This window comes from Parus major, chromosome 4 (assembly GCF_001522545.3).
Source record: "Parus major isolate Abel chromosome 4, Parus_major1.1, whole genome shotgun sequence".
Lineage (NCBI taxonomy): Eukaryota > Metazoa > Chordata > Aves > Passeriformes > Paridae > Parus > Parus major.
The window spans coordinates 30,558,476-30,581,955 of NC_031771.1; the positions used below are offsets into that span (position 1 = coordinate 30,558,476).

Below are 23,480 nucleotides of genomic sequence, written 5' to 3' on the forward strand. Positions count from 1 at the left end.
GTACCATTCAAGTAATTCTCTGATTAATTCTGTGTATTTTCATATGTTTGCAGGTGTTGGTGTGTTAAACAATTTATTGTATGCAGTAGGTGGCCATGATGGTCCTTTGGTAAGAAAAAGTGTTGAAGTGTTTGACCCCATTGCCAGTACCTGGAAGCAGGTTGCAGACATGAACATGTGCAGAAGGAATGCAGGTATGTGCAACAATGACTAAAATTGTGCCAATGTCAATTTTGGACGGCATGTATCTGGATTTTTGCTGCTTTCATAAAAAAACATGCTTTTGTGGGGGGTGTGTAAGTCAATTACTAATTTTAATTCTGGTTTCTTTCCCTTTTTTAGGTGTTTGCGCTGTAAATGGTCTCTTGTATGTAGTTGGAGGAGACGACGGTTCCTGTAATTTATCAACGGTGGAGTATTATAATCCAACAACTGATAAATGGACGGTTGTGTCATCTTGTATGAGTACAGGAAGGAGCTATGCAGGTAAGGCACATAGATATGTTTAATACACTTTAAAAAGTATAACATTTGACAAAGCATCCAAACAGACTCTTGTCTAAGGTAAAACTTAAGATAATAAAACGGTTTGGAACAATCTGATGGTACATTTTGAATGATGACTTCAAATAATTATTTGCTACAAGGAAAGAAAAAGGGATTAAAGTGTATTCAAGAAGGATTTAGCACATAAGTGGTGAGTCAGAAAGATAATCTGGTATGACCAGTTTTTTTTCACAAGCAATATGTGTCTCAATCTAAGGGGTCCAATTCTAAGTTCTTTGGGATTTGATATTTAGAAAAAGAGCTGTTTCAGGAATCTTTACCTTCAATAACTGCAGTTTTTCAAATGAGTTATTTAAGTGAATGTTAGGGATATATTTCACTGGTAGCAAAATTAAACATGATTAGTGGCAGTTTTTTCAAGTTACAGAAAGATTCAGGACTTTGCACTGACTCAGACAGCTTTGTGTCAAAGAGAAATTAGGGGAAAATACGTACATTGTTGCTGGTGCACAATTAAATGCTAATTGCAATGTATCATCTTATTTTATATTTTTTTAATATTAAAAAAAAAAATACTGCCTAAAGATTTATCTCTTTTTTTTCCCCCCTCCCTCTAGGTGTTACAGTTATTGACAAACCATTATGATCAGTAAAGGGATTTTCAACTTGATTCAACTTGATTATGCACTAGAAGCAGTCTTCAACAAGTGTATTTGAAGTGACTGAGTATCTAAGCACTTCTCTACTTGTAACTGCACCTTGAGTCACAGTGGAAGATGTGACTGTCTACAATTACAGATGACAGATGATGAAGATTACTCTAGGTAGAAGCAGTGCATAGGAGTATTCTGCAGTTGAGCAGAAGCTGATTGAACTTTTGAAGTCTGGTGGACCCTTTTTTATTGCAAGATCTTCAAAAAAAAAACCCCAACATTTTCATAAGGACCGACTTCTGTCAGTCATGACTGAGAAACGGATTGTGAGTGAAGAATGGTGTGTAATCTGGTGAAAGTAAATTTTTGTCTTATTTTTTCCAGAGACTAATAAATATATTTAAGGAAATGAACTGTCAGTCTTCATTGTAGGTATTGAATCCCACCTCAGTAATTCAAACTGGCATGGGGTAAATTTGTTTCCTTTTATAAACTTTTGTTACATAACTATACTACGTGCATATGTTTGTGTGAGCATAAATTGCTCTCTATTGAAACTCTTCAAAATCTGATTTTACTATTTATAATTTGGCACAGTACTTTGAATATGTCAGTACTATGTTGTAAAACAGAGATGTATTTTTTGATATGTAACAATGCTTAACACTAATTCCCGCCGAAGGAGATCAGAGACGGTATAACACTTCTTGAGCAGGTGTAATTTCAATATCTTTTTAATAAAAATGTTGTCTGTACTTTCGGGTTTTTTTTTTTCCCCTGTTCAATTTTGGTCACACTTAGATGTTAATTCTTTTTTACCTTTTTATCCAAAAGGTGATTTGGCATGAAAATAATTGAAAATTTATAGTGAATGTATGCAATTGCGTTGAACTTGCATGGTACAAAGGCCTATTTATGCGTGTAACCTCAGCTTCTATTAGCCAATATCTGAATATACTGTATGTGGCCATGCTTATAAATCAGCACATTTTTATTTGTTCTTGGATGGCCTCCTTTTAACATGACCAAAGTTACTGTCATATTTGAGACATTTTCTTCGAATAAAAGTTTGTACATTGTTTCCTAATGCAAACAGGTCGCTTAAAACTTGTGTTTCTCAATACAAGTCTCCAACCAAATAATCTTGACATCCGTGAAATAAACTGGGGGGGTGAGGGAGGGAAGGAGCTGGGAGAAGGTGGTGTTCTAAAGGTCTGTATGCCAACGGATTCAGAATTATTAAGGTTTAGAAACCGGTGCTGTGAACACCACTGTTTTGCCGCCGGTCTGTTTCTGAAAGCCGTGGCTGTCCACGAGCTCAGGAATACCCAGCACTGGCTTCCCGTGATGAAAGCGTCTGTGCGGTGACATCGGTGACAGGGCTGGGAGTCGCGTAGGTGCCCGAATTCCCTGTGCCGTGCGGCGCACGGTGGGGCGAGGCAGGGACTTTGAACGGGAGCCTTTTATTTGAATCGAACGCATTCACCCGCATGACACCGAGCCGCGAATGCGGCCGGGGGCCGCTGCTGCCATGACGACACCGCCGCCTGTGTACTCCGATCTTCTCATAACGCGGGAGCAGGGAGCGGCCGCTGGCACCTGCACGGGGGACACCGCGTCCGCCCGCAGCCGCGCCGCTCCTGCAGGGGAGCGCTTTGAGGGCGGCGGCAGCGGCAGGCGGTGGCTCCAGCGGCAGGCGGTGGCTGCAGCCCCGGGCCGCTCCCGGGGCCGCTCCCGGAGCGGCCGCCGCGCCCGGGCGGGCCCCGCCCCATGGCGTCGTGCGCGTCACCCGGCCGCGCTCCCGCCCCATTGGCCGCGCGCCGGGGTCTCACTATCCTCACTCCACCCCTCCAGCCAATGGCCGCGCGGGAGCCGCCGCCGCGGCCCCGCCCCCCGCCCGCCTGACCCTGCGCCGCTGCCTCCCGCCGGCCAATGGCGCGGCGCCGGGCGGGGCCGCGGCGGTGGCCAATGGGCGGCGCGCGGTGGCGCGGGCGGCGCGGCGGTTGTTGTTGCACACACGGAGCTACCGCCGCCGCCGCCGGCAGGTGAGGGGCGAGGGGCGGGCGCGGCCGGGCTGTGGGTGCCGGAGCGGGGCTGCGGGTGCCGGGGTGCCGGTGCGGGGCTGCGGGTGCCGGGGTGCGGGCTCCCCGAGGAAGCCCATCTCTCCTCGGCGTTCCCCGCGCGTGGGTGGCGTGTCGGAATGTGTCCGCCACCTGACAGGGCCGGGCGGGACGGAGGAGCCCCGGTGCGGCCCGGCCGCCGGCTCTTCGGCTCCCCGGCGGCTTGCTCGGGGTCAGCGCGGTGCTTAAGCTGCCTTGGGCATCCGTCCGCGCAGGGCTCCTGCTGTGAGCTGCCTTGGCCTATGCTGCGGTGCTTTTGCTGTTAATGAGAAGTGCTGCATCGTGACGCTGTTGCTAAGAAAAACGATAACTTAATGTTGTTGCCTACTGGCTTGGTGTGCTGCTTAATGTGTGAGGGTAATTACTCATTGGAATGGGCTGCACAGGGTGGTGATGGAGTCACCCTCCCCGGAGGTGTTTAAGGAAAGACTGGATGTGGCGCTTGGTGCTGTGCTCTAGTTGTGATAGGGTGGTGGTGGCTCATAGTCATAGGGTCTCAGAGCTCTTTTCCAACCTGCTATTCTGTAATTTGTATCAGGTTTAGCCTAAGTGTACCAGCTGGGGATGAACCAGTGTCCTCTGGCCTGTGAGTTGCAAACCTGTGTGAGAGTGGAAGCTGTTTATCCCTTTAACCTGTTAAAGGGGGCCGGAGGAGGGCACTGGAAGTGGTCAGAGGACACATCACCAGTGGGGAGAGGCTGGAGGAGTTGGGGCTGTGCGACCTGGAGAAGAGAAGTTTCAAGGGACACCATACTGTGCTACATAAAGGGGGCTTTTTGCTAAGGCTTGTAGTAACAAAGCGCAGGGAAATGTTCTTAAACTAAAAATAGTTAGGTTTAGATTTGGCATAAGAATGATATTTTTTACAATGAGAGTGCTGAGACACTGGAACAGGTTGAGCAGAAAAGTTGTGTATGCCCTGGAAGTGTTTGAAAGCCAGGTGGAATGGTGCTTTGAGCCATTTGATGTCGTCAAAAATGTCCCTGCCTGTCCCAAGATGGTTGGACTGTAAATGATGTTTAAAGGTCCCTTCCAAGCCAAACCAAGGACTCTAGTCTGTGGAAATGGCATGAGTTCAGGGCCACCTGCAGGAATGCAGCCTCTGTGGTTTTGGGAGCTGTGAGGAAAAGTCCATTACTCAGGGAAAGGTGGGTTGCCTCAAGCCAGCTGCGGTGTTGATGCAATTTGCAGAGATTTTGGTTCACAGCCATGAGAAAAATGGGACTGGATAATCATGAGATCACAGTTAAATAATCTGTTAAACCTTTTTTGAACCTTCCCATTGCTCTTTTAGTACAGAATACAATTATCCTGCAAAAGCCTTGAAAAAAATTTGGCTAGTAATTAATATTTCTTAATCCTTTTGCTCCCTTGACATAATTTCAAAATCTAGGAGCTGATTGCCTCTCAAATTGGTTTGTCTCTCAAACCAATCTCTTCTAGGCCATTCTGTATGAATAAACTCTGTCTTTCCTGTCCTTTCTCAGCTTTTACTTTAAAATTAGGTAATGACTCTATCATGACTGTTTTTTTTTTCTCTGAAGATTAACTTCTGTTTATTGAATATTTCTCAAAAATTTGCAGGTTACAGACAACTACAGAAGAACTGTAATTGTGATGTTCTCTGATTGAACCATGGCCATGAATGACAGCGTTGATATCTTGAACTCTGCTTATCTGGCAGTGGAATATATAGACTCTTTCTTACCTGACAATCCCCTGCAGCAACCATTTAAAAATGCCTGGAATTACATGCTGGATAACTACACAAAATTCCAGATTGCAACTTGGGGGTCACTTATAGTTCATGAAGTTTCATACTTTTTGCTCTGTGTACCAGGATTTATCTTTCAGTTTATACCATACATGCAAAAGTATAAAATTCAACAGGTAAGAGAAAGTTATGAAGTATACAGTGACTTGTCTTTGAACATACTAGGCAGAGAATATAATCACAGTATCCTGGTTCTCAATGTAAATGGTTCCATTTCATCTGTTACTTGGACATCCTGGAAACAGGAAAGTAAAATTACTCTGTGTATGAGGAGAGAAAGAGAAGTGAATTTTGGGGAAGAAAAGGAGCTGTATTTTTTCCTGAGGAAAGGTTATGCTTTTTGCCATGGTGCTATAGAGAGGAAAGGATATGTCAGCCTTACTGTTAGTCAAGTTTTACACGCATAGTTTTTATATCAGCAGGGGAAGGTGAATAGAATTCTGGCATCTGGTGCTAGAGGTGTGTCTTAATAGTATAAAATAATTACATGGTGTGCTTATTTAACAGCAGTGCTCTTCTTCAAAGTACCTCTATGCACATCCTCTTGAAAGGATTTTGAAATATTTTGACAATGAAGAAAATCTGGGATGGAGTGCACACTCCTAATTGGAGGCAAAAGCACATCCAGTATCTAAAGATGGTTGTTTTCTCCTAGTCCATTGTTACTTAAATTAGAAATTTTTAACACAAGTTTCTGAATTTATTGCAGTAGCTGGTAGAATGTCTCCCTGCAAAATCTGAATGTTTTCAAGATAGTTATTTCTTCACAAGCTTGTATCTTCAGCCTCTTTTAGTATTATTTTAGAAATGGAAATGCATTCTGTGGTGTGAAGAAGGAAAGCAAACTTGGATTGTGATAAACTGTTGAGTATGAAATGTTCCTGCTCACTATAAACACTGAAAAAACAAAAATAGTTTGGAGGTGACTGACAAGACAGTTTATCTTAAAACACTAGCCTTGAAAAATGAGGTTTTGATAAAACTGAATCCAACCCCGTGTTATTTGTGTTGCCTGAATTGATCTGCATTACTGGAAGGCATGTTATCTGTCTTCCAAGGTGAAATTAAACTGACTCCAAATGAATTTTTGTAGCACTTCACTTGCGTGCAATAGAAATATGTAATACAATCAATTCTTTTTGCTTCATTTTAGGACAAACCAGAAACATGGGAAAAACAGTGGAAGTGTTTCAAAACCCTCCTTTTCAATCACTTCTTCATTCAGCTTCCCCTGATTTGTGGTACCTATTACTTCACAGAGTATTTTAACATCCCGTATGGGTGGGAAGAGATGCCGAGATGGTGCGTAGATTTTTCTGATATGGTGATGCTGAGTTACATACAGCTGGAGGCAGAATATTACATGACAATTACAGTTGTCAGCTCTAATAAGAAAAAAATTTTTGGCAATGTAAACTGTGTTTGTTAATCATTCTTCATTTGATGCTTAGCTGCTGCAAGAGCTAAATAGAATTTTCTAATTTTTTTTTAAATGACCCCAAGCTGTTCTAATCTTTAGGAGAGAAGGGGGATTAAGAGGGAATTTATGGAAGCAAAGCAAGATTCCTGGTGGGGTGGGTTAAATGTTGGACTTTCTGGGGGTTTTATTTGTCTACATTTTTTTTATTCCTCCTAAGTGTCTCTACATTCCACCTTGTTTTATATCATAGCAGTAGAGTGTTCCTCAAAGGAGAGAATGTACCACCTTCACGGTCTTCTTGCACTGAGGTGATGGGTTTTTGAACAAAGCTGGATTAGCTATACGTGCCCCCTTCTCCCCCACCCCTCAGTACCAACACTACCAACAGTAGTACTACTACCAACAGTAGTTTTTTGTTGCAGAAGGTCATCTTTCTTGGAGAGCTGTTTGCTCTCTGGTGTAGATGGGTGATGCAGGTTTATGTTTTTTATCAAGGTCTCACACAGTCTCTGGCTGGTCTCTGTAGACTGCTTTTGTAATATTGAAATGACAGTGTGTTACACTAACTGTGAGTTATCCTAACACTAGCTGAAGTGAGTTAAGGTGTGCTAACTCTCGTCAGCATATCAATAGGTGAGCTGATAAGCACCACAGCCTTTTTACCTGGTAATGAATATTTTTAGCATGTTAAAAAAGTAGCACACTACTATTCAGTCGGTATTAGGTATAAACATTTCTGACTGTTATTAGCATATAAACTCTTTTCTCTTTCAGGAATATATGTCTGATAGTATTTTCTATAACTAATAGATCTTCTGCTTTTTAAAGGTATGTTCTGGTTGGCCAGTGTTTTGGATGTGCAGTGATTGAGGATGCCTGGCACTATTTTCTGCATCGATTGCTGCATCACAAGAGAATATACAAGTATATTCATAAGGTTCACCATGAGTTTGTTGTATGTATTACTTGATTTCATTCTTTAATAATAGCTTTTAGTATATGTTTCACAGAACTTCCTTAAACATCTTATTTGAAAGACTTGAGAATTTTGCATTCCTTTGACAGTGTAGTTAGACACCTTTTCTTGGGCACTTTGTCAAGAACAATCATCCGTTTTGTTTCTAAAAACACCTCCTGTAATTTGATTTCATTTCAGTGAAATGAAAGATCACACTCTTGCTAAAGTTTGATCGTATCTTTGAGCGAGGTGAAGTGGACTTTTAAAAATGCACATGTAGGTCTCATTGCTAGGGGAAGGGAAACAGTAGATGTCTGGATTTGGTTGTTCATCAGTTCCTCACCACATGGGCTGTTACCCAGAGCATATGAATCCCCAGAACGTGATAAGACAGGCAGCTCTTGCACAACTCGGGTGTGTCCATCATGTGCTTGATTCAAGGAAGGGATTACAGCTCTGGATGAGGGCCTCTGGAATTAGTATGTGCAATTCAAATGCACAAATATATCGAGAGCACACATTTTGAGTGGGTCTGCATTTAGTGGTGTTGGAGCTGGCATTGAGCACCAGGCCATGAGCCACACTTGGCTGGAGCCAGGTAGGATCCAGCAGTAGTTGGCACTTTTTAGATGGTATTGCTGTGTTTCTGTGGCACTGCCTGTGGAGTCCAGGAGTCAGTGCTGTTTCTGTGCTGCACTGTATAACCTAGATTGTGCCAAAAGGAAAATGCAAGCTGCTGGGTCAGGGATGCTTTATGCCTGCTGCCAACAATGGAGGAGCTTGGTATGGATTGATGCATGCATATGTACAGGCATCTGCAGCAGCAGCTGCTCTCTTGCTCTTGGCAGCCCCTCAGGACTTTAGCTGGAGCAGCTTTTGGCCATTATTCTTGAGAGTGGTTAGCAGTTCTCACAGAAGTGATCTGTTGCCTAATGGCTGTTTCACTGAAAACTTTTCCTGACAGTAAAAAGAGATGATTTTAATGTATCCCTTAAGACAGGATGGACTTCATTTTTTTCTGATGATTTATAACCTTCAGCATTAGGTTAAATTTTTTTTAATTGTTCTCTGTGTATGGTGTTCTATGATAGAAAACTCTTTGGAATATCTTTTTTTGTTAAACTAAATGTAGGAATGACTGGTGTGTGTGTGTTTATATGTATATGAGAGAAAAAGTTTGATATCAATCTCAAAATAACATTTGAAGGGTACAAGTTAATTTTAAAAAATGGTCAAAGATGAGGTGGTTTTAATTTTTATTTTGATAATAAATTTTTAAGTGAGTCATGCTTCTGAGAGTATTTTGGCTTCCTTCTTTCTTCTGCTTCCAAGACTGGATGTATAGCAAAGCTGATAGGAGCTTGCCAAACACTTTTAATATTCCTGAAATAACGCTTTGACCTGGGGTGATGGTAAGCCTAAATAAAAGTTTTCAATTTTTCAACTAGTAGTGAAGTGTTTGGAATCACTAATAGAGTGATAATCCTTATGACCTTGGAATCCTGTTTTTCCAAAGAGGAGCTAAATACATGTGTTATGGCCCTTGCTCAATCATACCATGCGCTTTGCCCACATTGTTCCGTTTGTCCTGTTGTCTTGTCTGGTAATGGGAAAGCAAAATGGTGCTTCTGGTTTGGGAGTACATAAAACTGAAAATGGTGACTGTTCCTCTTATCTCTTTCTAGTCTCCATTTGGAATGCAGGCAGAATATGCACATCCTCTAGAAACACTCATCCTTGGAACTGGCTTTTTTATTGGGATTGTTGTTTTCTGTAACCATGTGGTTCTTCTGTGGGCATGGGTGATTTGTCGCTTGATGGAAACCATTGACGTACACAGGTGAGATGCGCATTGCTTCTTAATAATTGTTTATTTTTCTTGTCCCTAAGTCTGTCTCAAACTCACCTCTCTCTGTCACTGAGATGTACTTCTTATTTTGCACTAAAATGCTTTTCTGTGTTGTATAAAGAATGAGGCAACCTGGGGAGTTATCACTCTTTTCTATTTTGAGGTAGTGTTAGCAGCAGGTCTTGCTCATTAAAAGAGTGTGGACTATTAGCTGGAGCATCTCAGGGAGGGTTAGAGAAGCTAGGTGCCTCATTAGGATGTCTGGCTATTGATATTTTGTGTGCAAGTGATCTTATGCATATTATAACACCAAAAATCAATTACAAAAGGTAATATTCCAGCCAAGAGTTCTTTCTGATTAATATTTTGTCAGACTGTTTTCTTGCTCAAAAGAAATTTTATGCATTTTTACCACTGACTCTCTTTCAAACAATTGCATAAATTTATTTGTTTATTTATGGTTAATAAAAAGGACAAGACTTCACATTTCTGTACTAGAACTGACTGATTTCAAATTTGGTTCCAAAACCTTAGTGCAAATCCCAGTAGGTTCAGTTTCATTCATCTGCAAATGAATGAGCTTTTCTATCCTGTGTTCAAGAGTTAAGGGACACTAAAAGTTTATTTTTGAAATGATAGTATTAACACTTGGGCTTGTATTTGTAAATGTATTATGAAGCAGATAGTGTCTTATTGCAAGTTGAGTGTCAGGTGTTTCAGTGGAACATAAGCAACCAATAAATTCATGGTGTAAAGCGTTTTAGGTTTAGTCATGTTTTGCTTGTAGACTTGCCAAAGTGTCTCAAATATGTTGTGACATACCATAAACCATAAATTGATACCTAACACAAATTTCCTATTATAATTATAATTTTAGTTTGTTCTCCACGAGGACTTTATAATGAAGTGTCTTGCACTCTCCCCACTAGGTGGTGGTAAGAGGCTTTACAGTACTACTAAGCAAAGGAGTTGGAATCCCTCTACAGCACACTGTTCTGCTTTTAATCTTATTTTAATCATGTATTTGGGTTTTAAATATTTGAAGAACTTGCAGTAAGCTGATTAAAAGAGTGGGCATACAATGGCTGTTGATTGAGATGCTCTCTGATGAGCTGCTGTGCTGATGGACATAGCTTGCATTTAATGTTACTACTTCTTCCTCCTTCCTAAAGTCACTGTTACTTAAAACTGCCAAGCAAGCAGGAAGGCAGCCACTGTGATTTTTATTAGGTACCTGCTTAATTTTTTTTTTTTGTATTGCCTAGTAAACTGAGCTGAAAAGCAAGTGCCAAATCCATTGTGGGATAATTTACAGAGTCATTTGGCTAGGAGTGGAGGAACTTGTTTTCATGTTAAGCCAGTATCATAGTGATTACCTTAGGACCATAGAATACTATAAAGTATTTTTCTTTCATAAAAATGACAAGTCAGTGTCTATGTTTTGTAGTTTATGTCTGAGAAAAATCCTTACTCTAATTGCTTTTCTTTTTTCTCTCCCCTGTAGTGGCTACGATGTCCCTCTGAACCCTCTTCATTTGGTGCCTTTCTATGCTGGGGCCCGTTTCCATGATTTCCATCACATGAACTTTATTGGCAACTACGCCTCGACCTTCACGTGGTGGGACAGACTCTTTGGTACAGACTCTCAATTCATTGCCTATCAAGAAAAAGAGAAGAAGAAACAATGCATAACAAAAAAGAAGGCTAACTAGATTTCCAGTGTAAAAGTCAACTTTTGCTTTTCTGTAAAGCAAAATAGTGATTGGGTGTTTAGCATAAATCTTGTTCCCTGGCTACTAAGAGGTAGGGAAAAACAGCTAATTAAACAGCAGTATCTTTCTAATGGGAATGTTTTCTATTTTATACGTAAGTGCTGCATATATTTTAACTACAGATTTAAAGATGATGGAAAAAAACAGAGATGACTTGTGTCTATCTTTTTTTTTTTTTTTTTTGGACAAGAAAAAAATCAGTTTTATCTATAATGTTGCCCATTTTTGGATCCAGGTAGAATTATGTATGTACAATGAAGTTTGTCTTAGTTTTTTTAAATATATATTCTTAAATTTATAATATCAAATAGCAGAAGTTATTAACTAGCATCAGCACTGTATTATTTAAATATTGGATAAAAGTTGCTTAAAACCAAAACATTTGTTACTAGGAAGCTTGGACAGGTCTTTTGCACACTGGATAATGTGAACTGCTAATAACAGAATACCTGGCTAAATATGAGTTACCAGAGACATTCCTAATTTAGATTTATTATGTTACTTTAGATTACAGGTAAAAAGAATAGAAATTTTTATTTGAAGACACTGTTTTTTGCTGCTCTATTGAAGTTGGTCTGTCAGTGTACTTAGCATTTACATTACATTCTTCTCTATGTGTTGTAATTTGCTGATCTGACTTGTTGCTATATTTGCACTTGTGACTGATGAAATAAACGTGGTTTGGTTTGATGCGTATATTATACTTTTGATATGCTTTTAAACACAAAGCTGTGATAAAACCATATAGGGTCTTGCTCTTCATCTCTTTAATGAAGAAGAATTATTTGTTAGGATGTGCCATCTGTTAAATTACTTACAGAGGCAGCAGGAAGAAATAGATATGGAGAACATGTACATTCTGTACAAACTGTTTTTTGTTTTGAAGGACTTGGATACATCACTGCTCAATGTAGTAACGTCTTTGGGATGAGTGCATTCTCAGGTTAAAGCTTGATCACAAGCTAGAATCTTAAAGTCTATTACTTGAGTTACACTAGTCACAGAAGCAGTAGTCTAATATTTTTGAATCTACTAATAGTATTTGTCTGTGAGCAGTGAAGTACTTGAGAAGGGCTTAAACCCTTTATAAGATCTTCCACTTTGTACATCATGTCAGCTGCTCTTCAGACTTCAAATACCACTTCATCTACTCGACAAGTCCCTTAGAGGACTTCACAGTCTTCTGCTTACTTAAGACCACACCTGAATTTTAGTCCTGCTTCACATGCAATCTGGTATAACTGTCAAAACAGACAATCCAGTGAAAGTGCAGATGAGATCAGGCTTCTAACAAAAAGTAAGGTGTTAATGACATGCAGAATGACTCAAATATTACTTGAGATGTGGAAGTAGTTCAGATTCCTCTTCTGTACGTGTTTTGTAGAAGCTTTTACTTCTTTATCTGTATCCCTGTTGAAATTCAGTATTTTTCCCCTCCCCTCTAAAAAGAAGTAAAAAAATATATTTGACTGTGGCAGGTGAACAGAAGTTGAAATCCCTGTATTCAGTTTTTAGCAGGGACTACTTCTTAAGCCTTCCTGAATCAATATGCACTGCCCACCTGAACTCCCCATGGCAGGAGCAATCTCTTTAATCAAATTTCAGAGATGGCCATTATCCTCTGCTTTGTCAACTCCCACTCCCATCCTGCAGCTGCAGCTATACTTTGCTTTATTTGACTGAAGCATTAGCCTAAGAATACAAGCTTTCAGAGCCTTAGCTTTTCCCTGTGAATATTATTCTATTCATTTGTTCTCAGCCTGCTGGATTATGCCTCTGCTCACACTGCTGCACAATTATGCACAACTGCGAGCCACTTGCTTAAATATTCCAGTAGAGGTATTTGTAAAAGCTTGGTGACTCCTCAGCTATTGGAAAGCTGAAGCAGAGTGCTAAAAACACAATGGGATTGACTTACAAAGTTGTAATGTATATTCCATTCTTCAAGAGGTTTAAAAATAACACAATTTTAACATACTATCATTTGGGGAAGTGTGCATGGGGTTTTTTGGGCCTTTTTAAAATAGTTGAATCCATGTTTTTCTGACACCCATTGCTATTTTAGTTTTTTGGGTTATTTTATGTACATCCTTATTGTACAGTGTGAGCACATCATTGCTTTTGATCCTCTTTCTTTAACAAATCCATAGAGAATTTTGCAAGCTGTGCTTTATAAATTTATTTTTTGAGGGAAGAAATGTGCCTACTGGACCTCTCAACACAGGAACTTGCATTTGAAAGCCACAGGCTTGTTCAGGGCTTAGATGGACCTGCATTTTACTACCACCCCACTGCTTTTTCAAATGTAGGACCCCGTATTTATCGCTGAGTGTGATGCTTGTGAGTTAATGACCTACCTCATTTCTTTATGTCTTTGATGCAAATGAAGAATTATGTTAGGAAATTCCATTTTATAGATTTTAGGCCTTTATTAAGTAAGACAACTGATTTCCGCCCCCATATTTGGTATATGTATTGAGACTATAGGATATGTGCAGATCTGAAAACAAAGAGGTTTTTGTGTAATAGTAAAAAATATGGTTTAACAGTTTTGGGTCTTCACAATGAACAACAAAACCTTACACAATCAGTTGTCCTTTATCTTCCTCAACAAGGAGACAGATTTAACTCCTAAACATGGTAGGACGGGAATAAGTGGGGGAGGAACACTTTTCAGTACATTAGCTCTTCCTCAAAGTCCAATTCAGTTTAATTAAAGCTCATCTGTGGGAAATAACAGTTTGTAGTGTCCCTTAGGATATGACAATAATTAAGTCCTATGTAAGCCATGAATTAATTTCTTGGAGTTAATGTCAAAAAACCCCATGGAATCTTGAAAGGTGTTATAAACTAACAATTAGGATTGCAAAATAATCAGCTGCTTTTGGCAGCTGATGTGAAATACAAAATAAGGTGGTTTATTTTACACTACAGTGCAGCGCACCAGGAAATATTAATATTGATTGATATTATAAGATTATATGACTTTATTTCTTTTCTTCTCAGAGTTATACTGCATTTTATGATATTTTTTTTAAACTGTGATATGTTTCTAGATTTTTAATGTTAATTTTTGTGGAAAAATTATGTTACTGAAACTTTCATTATGGCTACTGATTGTTATTGCTAACCACAGTGTCTGGTTAATTGCCTCCAGATTTTCTCCCAATTATGTCTGTGTGTCTTGCTTTGGCAGCTGCACCCCTCTGTCACGCCTCATTCATTGAAACTTGTAACTGGCAGATCCAGGGAGAAGGCAACTTTGTGTCATTAGTTCTTGCTATAATTTTCTGCCTGTGAAGGTATTAAACACAGTAGTCAAATCACTTTTCAATGTATTTTTCACCAGCTCACCAGATTATCATCCTCCAGGGTAAAGCATCCCTTGTGTTTCTCAAATCACTTCTGTGGCTTGTCTCTGAATTTTCAGTCTTGTTTCAGCTGTAGATATCAGAACTGTGTGTCCAGGTTACTCTCTCCAGGACCACCTTATGATACAATTACATACTCCCACCTAATCATTATCCTAAGCATTGCACTAGAAAATACAGTCATTAGTATCACCATCTTTAGTGATCTCTCGATCCTTCTGGCAATGCTGCTTGCCAGACTGTCATCTGTGTTTTACATTTCTTGCTCTTAAGTGTAATTCACAATTTGCTGCTCTGACATATTTAAATGTGCTTGACTTACCAAGTAAATCACATTCCTGAGCTGTTATATCCTTATTATTCACCGTTCTTTGTCATACACACATTTTAATCAGTTATGATTCACATTTATGTAATCACTGAATAAATTAACCCCTGGACTTGAAATGCCAGTCCCTATGGAAGACCAGAAGAATGATCCTCTAAGATCATGATTCACCACTTTTAAAAAGCCCTATCAGCCAGATTTTTGAACCTTCACAATGATCCTGCATGGCAGTTTCTCTGTGTGAGTACTTGGCACCATAGCCAGGCTGTAACATCTCTCAGAAACAGCATTCCAGTCCAATATCCAGGACTTAGCATCACCCCAGGAGCAGTAGCTACTCCTGCAAGCTTGAACAAGAGGCAGCAGTAAGTCATTGCCATTTGTGTAAGTGCAAATGTTAAATACATTCTGTATGAAATAAGCTGCAGTCTATAATAGAGTAGTGAGGCACAATTGTTACATCTATGGGATGGTCACCACCCAACAAGAGAACAGTTCTAAATACCTGATAGGGTTGGGTTTCAGTAACATGTGTGAGTCATTTAATAGCTGAAGGCAATGAAAGATTTGGTCTTGGAGTAAACAGTTTGGAAGGTGGGTGGGTTTTTTCCCTCTCCCTTTCTGCATCCTGCATAAGTGACTTGTCTGTATTTTTATTATTAAATTTTTTGTTGGTAGTGGTATTTCTTTTGCCCTGCCTTACATTAATCACCTTCTCAAGGTAAAGCCTTAACTTCCTATATCTCAACCCTGTTCTGCAAGTCTATCCAAGAAATAGAGCCACTGAGTTGTGCAAGACATTTTGAAGGCTGGTAATAGATGCTTCTGTCTTGAAGACACAGCTTCACGTGACTACAGCTGTCAGGTATAGTATATGGGAATATAATCAGCACTCTGGTAAGTTTTGTAAAATCCTCTTACAGTTACCTCTATCTCTTTGCCTAGTTTGTCAACTCTGAGATCAACTGTTCTCTCTTTTAAATTGATCAGAGTTGTTTTATTCCAAGCATTAAAACTTCTTTCAAAATATAAACTAGAGAAGTTTTGTGTTTCCATGATGTATGTATTATCAGTAGTTATTAATAATTTTAATTAATTAGTTAGTTAATTAATACTCAATATTTGCTCTTCATCATAGAAAGTTTTTAGGATTTCCGATGTTCCATATATACTTCAGTTTTTTGTAATGGACATAGATTTAGGGTTATCTTTCTGAATAATAAAAGAAAATAGTTGCCTTTTTGTCTTGTCACACAAATAAAACATGTGCAAAGACTTTTAAGTCTTGTAAGCAAAATTCTGTGAGTGTGACTTTATTTTGGAAAATATCTTTATATGCTTCCTGGTGAATACTGATTTGCTGAAAAAGATTCAGGCAAGTCAAAAGTATTTAAAAAAATTGAATTGGCAAATTCTGTTTGGCCAAAGGAATGAAGTAATCTGTAAATATATATGAGTGTTATATGTATTTTTTGTGTACATGTAGATTTGTCTATAAATAAGAACTTTTGGGAATGTTAATGAATGTTTTTTTGTAATTACCAGGTTATTTAGACGGTGTGTGTTGGCAAAATAGAACTTTCTATTTGCTGCATTGTATTCAGATATAAGAGACAGGTAAAGAAGATTTAAAATCTGCTGATCAGTAGGTTTCCTGCAGCACTTATGTTTTATTCACTGCTCTCATTGTTATCATCAGCTTACGAGGCCATGCCCAGGTGCCTGGTTATGCTTATAGGCTGGGAATGCCCTTGGGGTTGGAGCATTCCTCTGAGACTAAGGCAAGTGCCAAAACTTTTTCCATATTACAAGGAAATTTGGCCTTTGAAGATAATCATCCCTGAACTATGGAAAATAGGAGGAAGGATTAGATACAAAGGAAGACGTGAATTTATTCCTCCTACTCGGCTCTGCATATGCTCCTATGCTGTCTGAGAATTTAAACATAGCTTTTTAATCCCTTATTAAAAATAAATTAGTATGTGTGAGCTCAAATATTTGATAGTATATAAACCACCCTGCTTTACATAAGATATGCATGTGTCTTTATAAGTACACATTAAGTTTTTTATGAGTGGGGGTGAATAAGTATGAAAACAGAAGTAAATCCATTTAGATCTAGGTGTGAGACTACATTTATGTAGTGGAATAATAATTCACTGCTTGAGGAGATGAAAATAAATAGATGGTGTCCCAGCTTACTTGTATCTTTTAGTGATGTATTTTGGTCAATTAAATTAGAAGAAAAGCCAATGAGAGTTGCTACAAAGAATAAAAGGGAGCCTTTTTGAATCAGAAAGTTCTCCCAGAAAACGATAATGTAATCAGCATCAGCAGATTAGTTTGTTTTGTATACTGAGTACGAGGAAAAGTGATGAAGAAAACCACGAATATTTAGGCTGTGATGAGTGTAGTCAATACTGCTAAAGAACATGAATCTTTTGAATATTAGGTCACCTACTGTTACTTGCAATTCCATTTGAAGCAGTGAGAGGGCTGCACAGGTTGCATATAGCTCTAAAGCAGTGTGATGTCATAAACAAATATTTTTAATGTAGTCCAATTAATGCTATTAGGAAGGGGAGAAGTCAGAAAGAGAGCTTTTTTGTGATCCTAAACTCAAACAGTGATCCTGGTCAGAGAAAACACCATAGCAAGGAGTCTCTCTACATCCAAGTCTTGCAAAACACTCTAATTAGTGTTGTGATAACCTCAGAACTAATGAGACATGCTATGACAGGCATCTCCAAAAGTTTTCTAGCAGTAAGAATCAAGAGTTGAAGGCTCCAAAAAGTTCACTGAAGGTGCCTTTCCATGTGCTTGTAAACCTGGAATTAAACTGGGCAGGGTAGCTTCTGAACCCATCTGGCTTTGAAAGATGGTAAGAACTGGAAGGACAGAACTTTGGTTCTTGCTATGAAGAAACACATCACATAATTCAGGACTGACATTTAGGGCCCTGGAGGGTAACGAGTATAGGTAAATAGAAACAGATATTCAAATATTTATATATAGTAGTTGTACATTCAGGTCTGTGTTTCAGATGCTGGATCACTTTCTGAGCTGGTACATCACCAAGGTCAGTGAAAATGTTCTCCTAGAAGAACGTTATGTCCATCACCACCTTATTTGAAGTAGACACTCACAATTTAGGAAAATACCCATAATGTCACCAAAGACTATTAAAAATCTTCCTGAAAATTGATTCAGTATTAATTGGTGGTAGAAAGAGGTGTTATACAGGTTCACCCTTTTAAATTAGAAGATCAGAATAAGCATGCATTAAATTATTGAAGACAAAATGCTGTTTGTAGAAGGATGAATTGGATGTGTACTTTTCAAAGTTTTGAACCTCTCAGTTTTTTTCCAGCAAGTCTTTCTGTACTTAAAAAAAAAGAAGCAAAAAAACTACCCAAAACCCCCAAAGCCCGAATCACCAGCCTGATATTGTATCTTTAGCATTTAGCCTTTTGCTTTTAGAATTTGTCCTTTACAGGCTGTTTCAACATAATCTAAACAGCTATGCCTATGAAGACAAGTCAAAAAGAATACGGCTTCAGAAGTCCTGTAGTATCTGCGGTCTAGAAGGAACTGATTTATTAATATATGGTGAATGGTTCTTCACAGGAGCATTTGCTTTGAATAGGCTGGGGCGTGCTCTCTGTCAGTATCAGAAACTAAGCCTTGCTTTATCCTTCCTTTCTGCGATGCAGCACAGACGGCTTATAAATGTGGAGCAAAGCGACCTTACAGATGACAGTTTATAGTTTTCCCTGTCAATCAAGTGCATCTGTGTTGCCCTGCAATAGCACTGAATCATTCATGGAGCACTCTGTTACTTTACGTTTGTGGCAGTGGGTTAACCCGCTGGGACAGCATAAAATGATGAGGCGGTGCGGAAAACGAGCACCCGGATTCTCGCAGCGTTTTTTTCGCAGCTGCTTGATGACAACAGCTTGAGCGGCTTTCGCCCGCACCGTGCGGCCGCGGCGCCCGCCCTCCGCGGGAGCGCTCGCTTCGCGGATCGGGGCGGAGCGGCCGCTCCTGCCCCGCCCCGCCGCCCCCCGGCTCCCTCCTGCTCCCTCCCGCTCCCTGCTTCCCTCCCTCCGGCGCTGGCGGAGCAGCAGGCGGGCGGGATGGCGGCGCGGGTGCGGGTGCTGCTGCTGGCGCTGTGCGCGGTGCTCGCTGCCGGCCGGGCCGCGGCAGAGCCGGCGGGGGGGGCCGCCAGCCGGCGGCGGCGGCTCAGCTCCGAGGAGGGCATCTCCTTCGAGTACCACCGCTACGCCGAGCTGCGGGAGGCGCTGGTGGCCGTGTGGCTGCAGTGCCCCGCCATCAGCAGGATCTACACGGTGGGGCGCAGCGCCGAGGGCCGGGAGCTGCTGGTCATCGAGATCTCGGACCGGCCCGGCGAGCATGAGCCCGGTAAGGGGGGACGCTGCCCGCGGCCCGCGCTGCCCGCACCTGTGCGCAGGTAACGGCGGCGGGCGCTGTCCCCGGAGCGCTCGCTGCGGCACCGCCACCGGCACCGGCTGGCAGCGATCGCCCGCGGCCGGCGCCGAGCGGCTTTGTGCCGCTGCCGGTGGGTTTAGCGCCCGTTGCAGCAAGAAACGCCTGGATTCCCCATAAAATGTCCCGAGCGGGTTCTGGCGGCAGGGCGGGGGCTGGCCGCCCTTCCCCGCACGAACCGCAGCGCTCGGGGCGCGGCGTGAGGCAGGAGCGTGCCCGTGGGAGCGGCGTGTCACGGCCAGGCTGTCCCCGGGGATGTGTCAGCCGCCGCTGCGGGAGCCCGGGTGCCTCGGGATACGTGTCTGCGTGTACTCAGAGTTTGGGACATCTTTATCAAAGGGAATGTGGTTGATGCCGGGCACTTGTATTACACCTACGATAGTGTCTGTTTCATTGTTTCCGCTTTTAGAATCGATAGTGTCGCTAATGGCTGTGTGTGAAAGGGCTTGTCCTTTATGAGAAAGCTGCTCGGTACCTTTGGCCCAACAATCCGCCTCCTGCAGTCATGTCCTCACGTTTCCCCCACTGCGTTACAGCACAGGTCTGGAAGTCCGTGACTTTTAGGTGGAGGTGTGGCTTCTGTGGATCTCCGGGGATTTGGCCAATACAATTAGTGCTTAATATTCTGCTTTATTATCTGAATATAACCTTGCTTTGTATCCTCAAGAGACTTAATGTTGGGGCTAGAGATAGAATTTGGAGGTTATAGGATACTGGACATAAGGCGGATGTAAGAGGAAGGCAGGGTAGGAAAGCATTTTCTTGGAATGAAAAATGTAGGGAATGCAGTGAAATTTGAAAAATTTCTTTGTGGTGTGTTGCCATCTTGATAAGAGGGGGTGAGGATCCCAAAGCTAAGGATGACTCTATTGCTGCTGTGTAATTTGCACACTAGAATGATAACAGTTATTACTGGGATTTTGCGTTGCTGCCAGGGAATAGTCACTGTCTCTCGTTTATGTGGCTGTTGTGTCAAGCCAGCTGAAAGGGACAAAACGAGCAGCATGCTGTGCAGTCTGAGATGGGGCTATGCCTCTTCCTGGAGACACACTGCTCTTGGTGTCAGTGGTGTGAGAAAGGGTTTGTCACTGAGCCCAAGCTAAAGGGAATCCAGCAGTATATGAATAACAAACTGCAAAAAAGAAAAATTCCTATGGATCGCATCCACATACAAGCTATAGACAGTGTCAAACATTTCCTGGAACGTGCTGGGTCCCTTACTAATGGAGCCCTATAGACAAAAATGCCACATGTTGAAATGTCCAAATCACGTGTCAGGGAATGTGATGAGTCCTTGTAATCTTTAGTGGTCGATGCTGAAAATGCTGGTTTTTGAAGGGGATTAACCAGGGTTTGAAACAGAGCAAATTCATTGTTTTATTTCAATCCTCACTTTCATTCTGTGAGGTTCTGAACATTTCTCAAAAAGTGGAGAGCTACGCCTCTCTGCAGTGGTGCATGGGAGAAACTGGGGATCTTTTTTGGGAAGGGCAGCAGGACAGACTTCATACATAGTTAACCTTGCGCTCCTTAGAAAGAGTTGTAAAAGCATTGATACCACCCCTGTTTCCTTATTACAGAGCCTAAGCACCTATATTTTGTCAATAGTTGCATTAGAGGTGTTTTTTTCTTAAAAATGTGCCCTTCCTTCTACTGCGTAGTAAAAGGTAGCACTGTTCATTTTCCTACGCAAGCTTTTTTAAGCTGTGCAGTAAAAGAAGTGGAGCCTTGTACCAGCTGTGGCAGGAAATGTGAGACTGATTCTGTTCATACCTGGAGGGGGAACTCTGCTCACTGTGAGCATCCATGCTTGATTCCCAGGCCAACAACCAGAATGAGGATATTTTGTTTGATAAAGATAGCAGGATCAGAAACTGATATATGATCATATATTATTATTAAAAAATTATAGAATCAAGGACACATTTATATACATACACATAGTTACTTTTCATTTTTCCCAGACAGCCAAAACGTTGTAAGTTCTGAACATTATCTATTCCTGCAAGATATCCTAAGTGTCATAGGATTTATTTTTAAATACAGGGAGGTATGAACAAAATATATGCTGTGGTTCATAGATTTCTAGTCTATAGAGAGCTCAAGCTTCTAGAAGGCTGTTGAATACACAGGGATGATACCTGAATCATCTAGTGAACAGCTGTGAAACAAAAAAAATGTTTGTGTTCACTTAGTGAGCAAGTTGATAACAAAATAGATCAGGAAAGTGTCAGCAGAGCATCAGTAAAGACTCTTTGTACTGAGTAAAGAGGCTTTCTACTGAGTAAATCAAATACTGCATATACATGCAACCACTGCATAATCACACGTATTGCATGCCTGTGTAGCCTTCTGTGAATGCATTTCATCATATGCAAGCACACAAATCAACTGCAATTTTTGACTATCAGCTATTTTTGGAAATTTTGTAATATATGTGCAATGTTTGAAAAAAATTGCTTGAGAGAAATAGGGAAGCTTCAGAAATGTGCTTTAGACCTCCAAGGCAACTGAAAAAAATCCTCAGTGAATGAAAAAACTGGAACAAATCATAAAGGCCTCATTTTTTCCTGGGATAAATACTCATTAGGAGGATTTTCTTAAAAGTCCTGATACTGCAGTGGAAGTCAGAATGACTTTACATTTTACATTTATGAGCCAGTCTGGTTTCTCACATAATCATACCAAGTGTCTTTTCGCAAATCTTGGAAACCCAAATTAGTCACTTGGGTGCTGTGAGCTGAGCCTTCACTGAGCTCTTCCTTGGGATATGATAAATGCCAGAAACGTGAGATTGCCTGAGGTTTCTGATGCTACATTAAATGCTTAGAGAATGTGCTGCCTTTCTGCAAACTTGAACATCACACCACCTTCAACTGCACTTCATGCCAAACAGCGTTTGGGCTAACATTTGTAGTTTTGTGCATTTTGTGGTGGTTTTTTTGTTTCTTGTGTGTTTTTTCTAGATGTTTCTTGGGTGTTTATTGTGGATACAATTTCTTTAGGCTGGTACTGCACTTACATGGGAGATCAGAACCTGAAATCACTGATGGAAAAGAAGCCCTTGAATAAGGAAAAGCAGAACCTGGAAATGAAGGCATTTGAACTTTATCAAGTTTTATACCAAGGCAGAAAAGCTCACTTTGAATCACTGAGGACAAGGCAGTGAAGCCTCGAATGAGATTGTGTCAGTGGTTACGTGTAGAAGGTGTTGCATGCATGTGGACTGGAAGCAATCAGAATGTTTTCGAGTAGCTTTGATTACATGAGAAAATAAACAGTTTTGTCCCTGTGCTCACCAAAACTTGGTAAAGTTGACAGAAGACAGTGGGGACGGCAAGGTCAGGTAAAATAAGGAGAAAGAAGTATGGGAAGTTGATGGTCTACCAGGGGAAAACAGGACATTTGATGGTAAAGCACAGATTTATTTTCTGGGACAAACTAAGCAATACTTTGCCTTAGTTCACGTGCAGGAGAAACTGACTACTCCTGAGAGAGGAAATAGACTCTTGCTGTGGATGTCTGATGTTCTGTTGAACAGAATGTTAATGAGTTTATTGTTCATCCTTTTCCCCACAAACATCTTTAAAAATATTTCAAATAGAAGGAAACGGTTAATTTGTAGTTGAGGAAGACAACTGATTCTCTAGAAAATTACATAGTTTGCAGTTTCAAACAACAAAGTGACATGAAGCTGTGAGACAGGAACACACTGTTTGTGAATTGAGCAGTGCAGCTGTCACATTTGCAGGGCCCTGTGGGTGTGACTTCAGTCAATTTTATGAGCTGCAGCTCAGCTACAATAATCCTTGGACCCATCACTTTATCAAAAGCTCCACTTGGCAGGGTGAGGAAATGAGTTGGGTAGGTCACTGCTGGCACAGAGCCTAAATAAGCTTCTTGGCTTCCCAAATTGCAGCTCCTGTACTAGCCCCTCCAAAGCCCCCAGATGTGAGGCTCTCAGTTTCTCGCACCCCAGAACCATTTCCTGCAAAAAAATAGAGGGTGACTAAGAGAGAAGTGAAAATCACAGCTCTATATTGATGAATGGAGAAACCCAAGAACTCTCTGCTAATACAAACAGGTTTTTATGCTGTCAGTGAAGTGCTCCTGTATTCAGCTGTGGCAGCAGCCATGCGAGCTGGTACTTTCAGTGGTAAGAAGTTGCAATAAGTAAAGCTGATGAATTTATAGGGAGAAAAATTGTTTCTCATAATATTGT

General features: G+C 40.9%; 3 protein-coding genes across 6 annotated transcripts in view; all 3 read left to right on the top strand.

Moving 5' to 3' along the window:
* KLHL2 (kelch like family member 2) overlaps positions 1–2,253 on the top strand; it is a 53,849-nt gene extending 51,596 nt beyond the window's left edge. For 3 of the 4 annotated variants that reach the window (XM_015624790.1, XM_033513337.1, XM_015624791.2), the window contains 3 exons: positions 54–194; positions 343–486; positions 1,125–2,253. In XM_015624790.1, the coding sequence (XP_015480276.1) occupies positions 54–194; positions 343–486; positions 1,125–1,153 (314 nt within the window). In that variant the 3' untranslated portion in view covers positions 1,154–2,253. Of the gene's footprint in view, positions 1–53; positions 195–342; positions 487–1,124 lie in introns of those variants that run through there. The other variant, XR_004496830.1, reaches the window with a different exon arrangement.
* An 867-nt stretch (positions 2,254–3,120) lies between these two features.
* On the top strand, positions 3,121–11,749 carry MSMO1 (methylsterol monooxygenase 1). The gene is made up of 6 exons (XM_015625724.3): positions 3,121–3,205; positions 4,865–5,170; positions 6,208–6,356; positions 7,303–7,429; positions 9,118–9,272; positions 10,786–11,749. The coding sequence occupies exons 2-6, from the start codon at positions 4,916–4,918 to the stop codon at positions 10,991–10,993; spliced, it is 894 nt and encodes a 297-aa protein (XP_015481210.1). The 5' UTR covers positions 3,121–3,205; positions 4,865–4,915; the 3' UTR covers positions 10,994–11,749.
* Positions 11,750–18,873: 7,124 nt separating this feature from the next.
* The window catches only part of CPE (carboxypeptidase E), a 54,498-nt gene continuing 49,891 nt past the window's right edge, over positions 18,874–23,480 (top strand). Inside the window, exon 1 of the mRNA XM_015625305.2 lies at positions 18,874–19,174. Coding sequence (XP_015480791.1) covers positions 18,889–19,174 — 286 coding nt within the window. The 5' untranslated portion in view covers positions 18,874–18,888. The remainder of the gene's footprint in view (positions 19,175–23,480) is intronic.

What these genes read in the sequence shown, in the direction of transcription:
- MSMO1 (XM_015625724.3), top strand. Translation starts at nt 4,916, where the DNA reads ATGGCCATGAATGACAGCGTTGATATCTTGAACTCTGCTTATCTGGCA. An exon ending in AAAAGTATAAAATTCAACAG is followed by an intron (nt 5,171 to 6,207) that starts GTAAGAGAAAGT and finishes GCTTCATTTTAG; the next exon opens with GACAAACCAGAAACATGGGA. An exon ending in GAAACCATTGACGTACACAG is followed by an intron (nt 9,273 to 10,785) that starts GTGAGATGCGCA and finishes TCTCCCCTGTAG; the next exon opens with TGGCTACGATGTCCCTCTGA.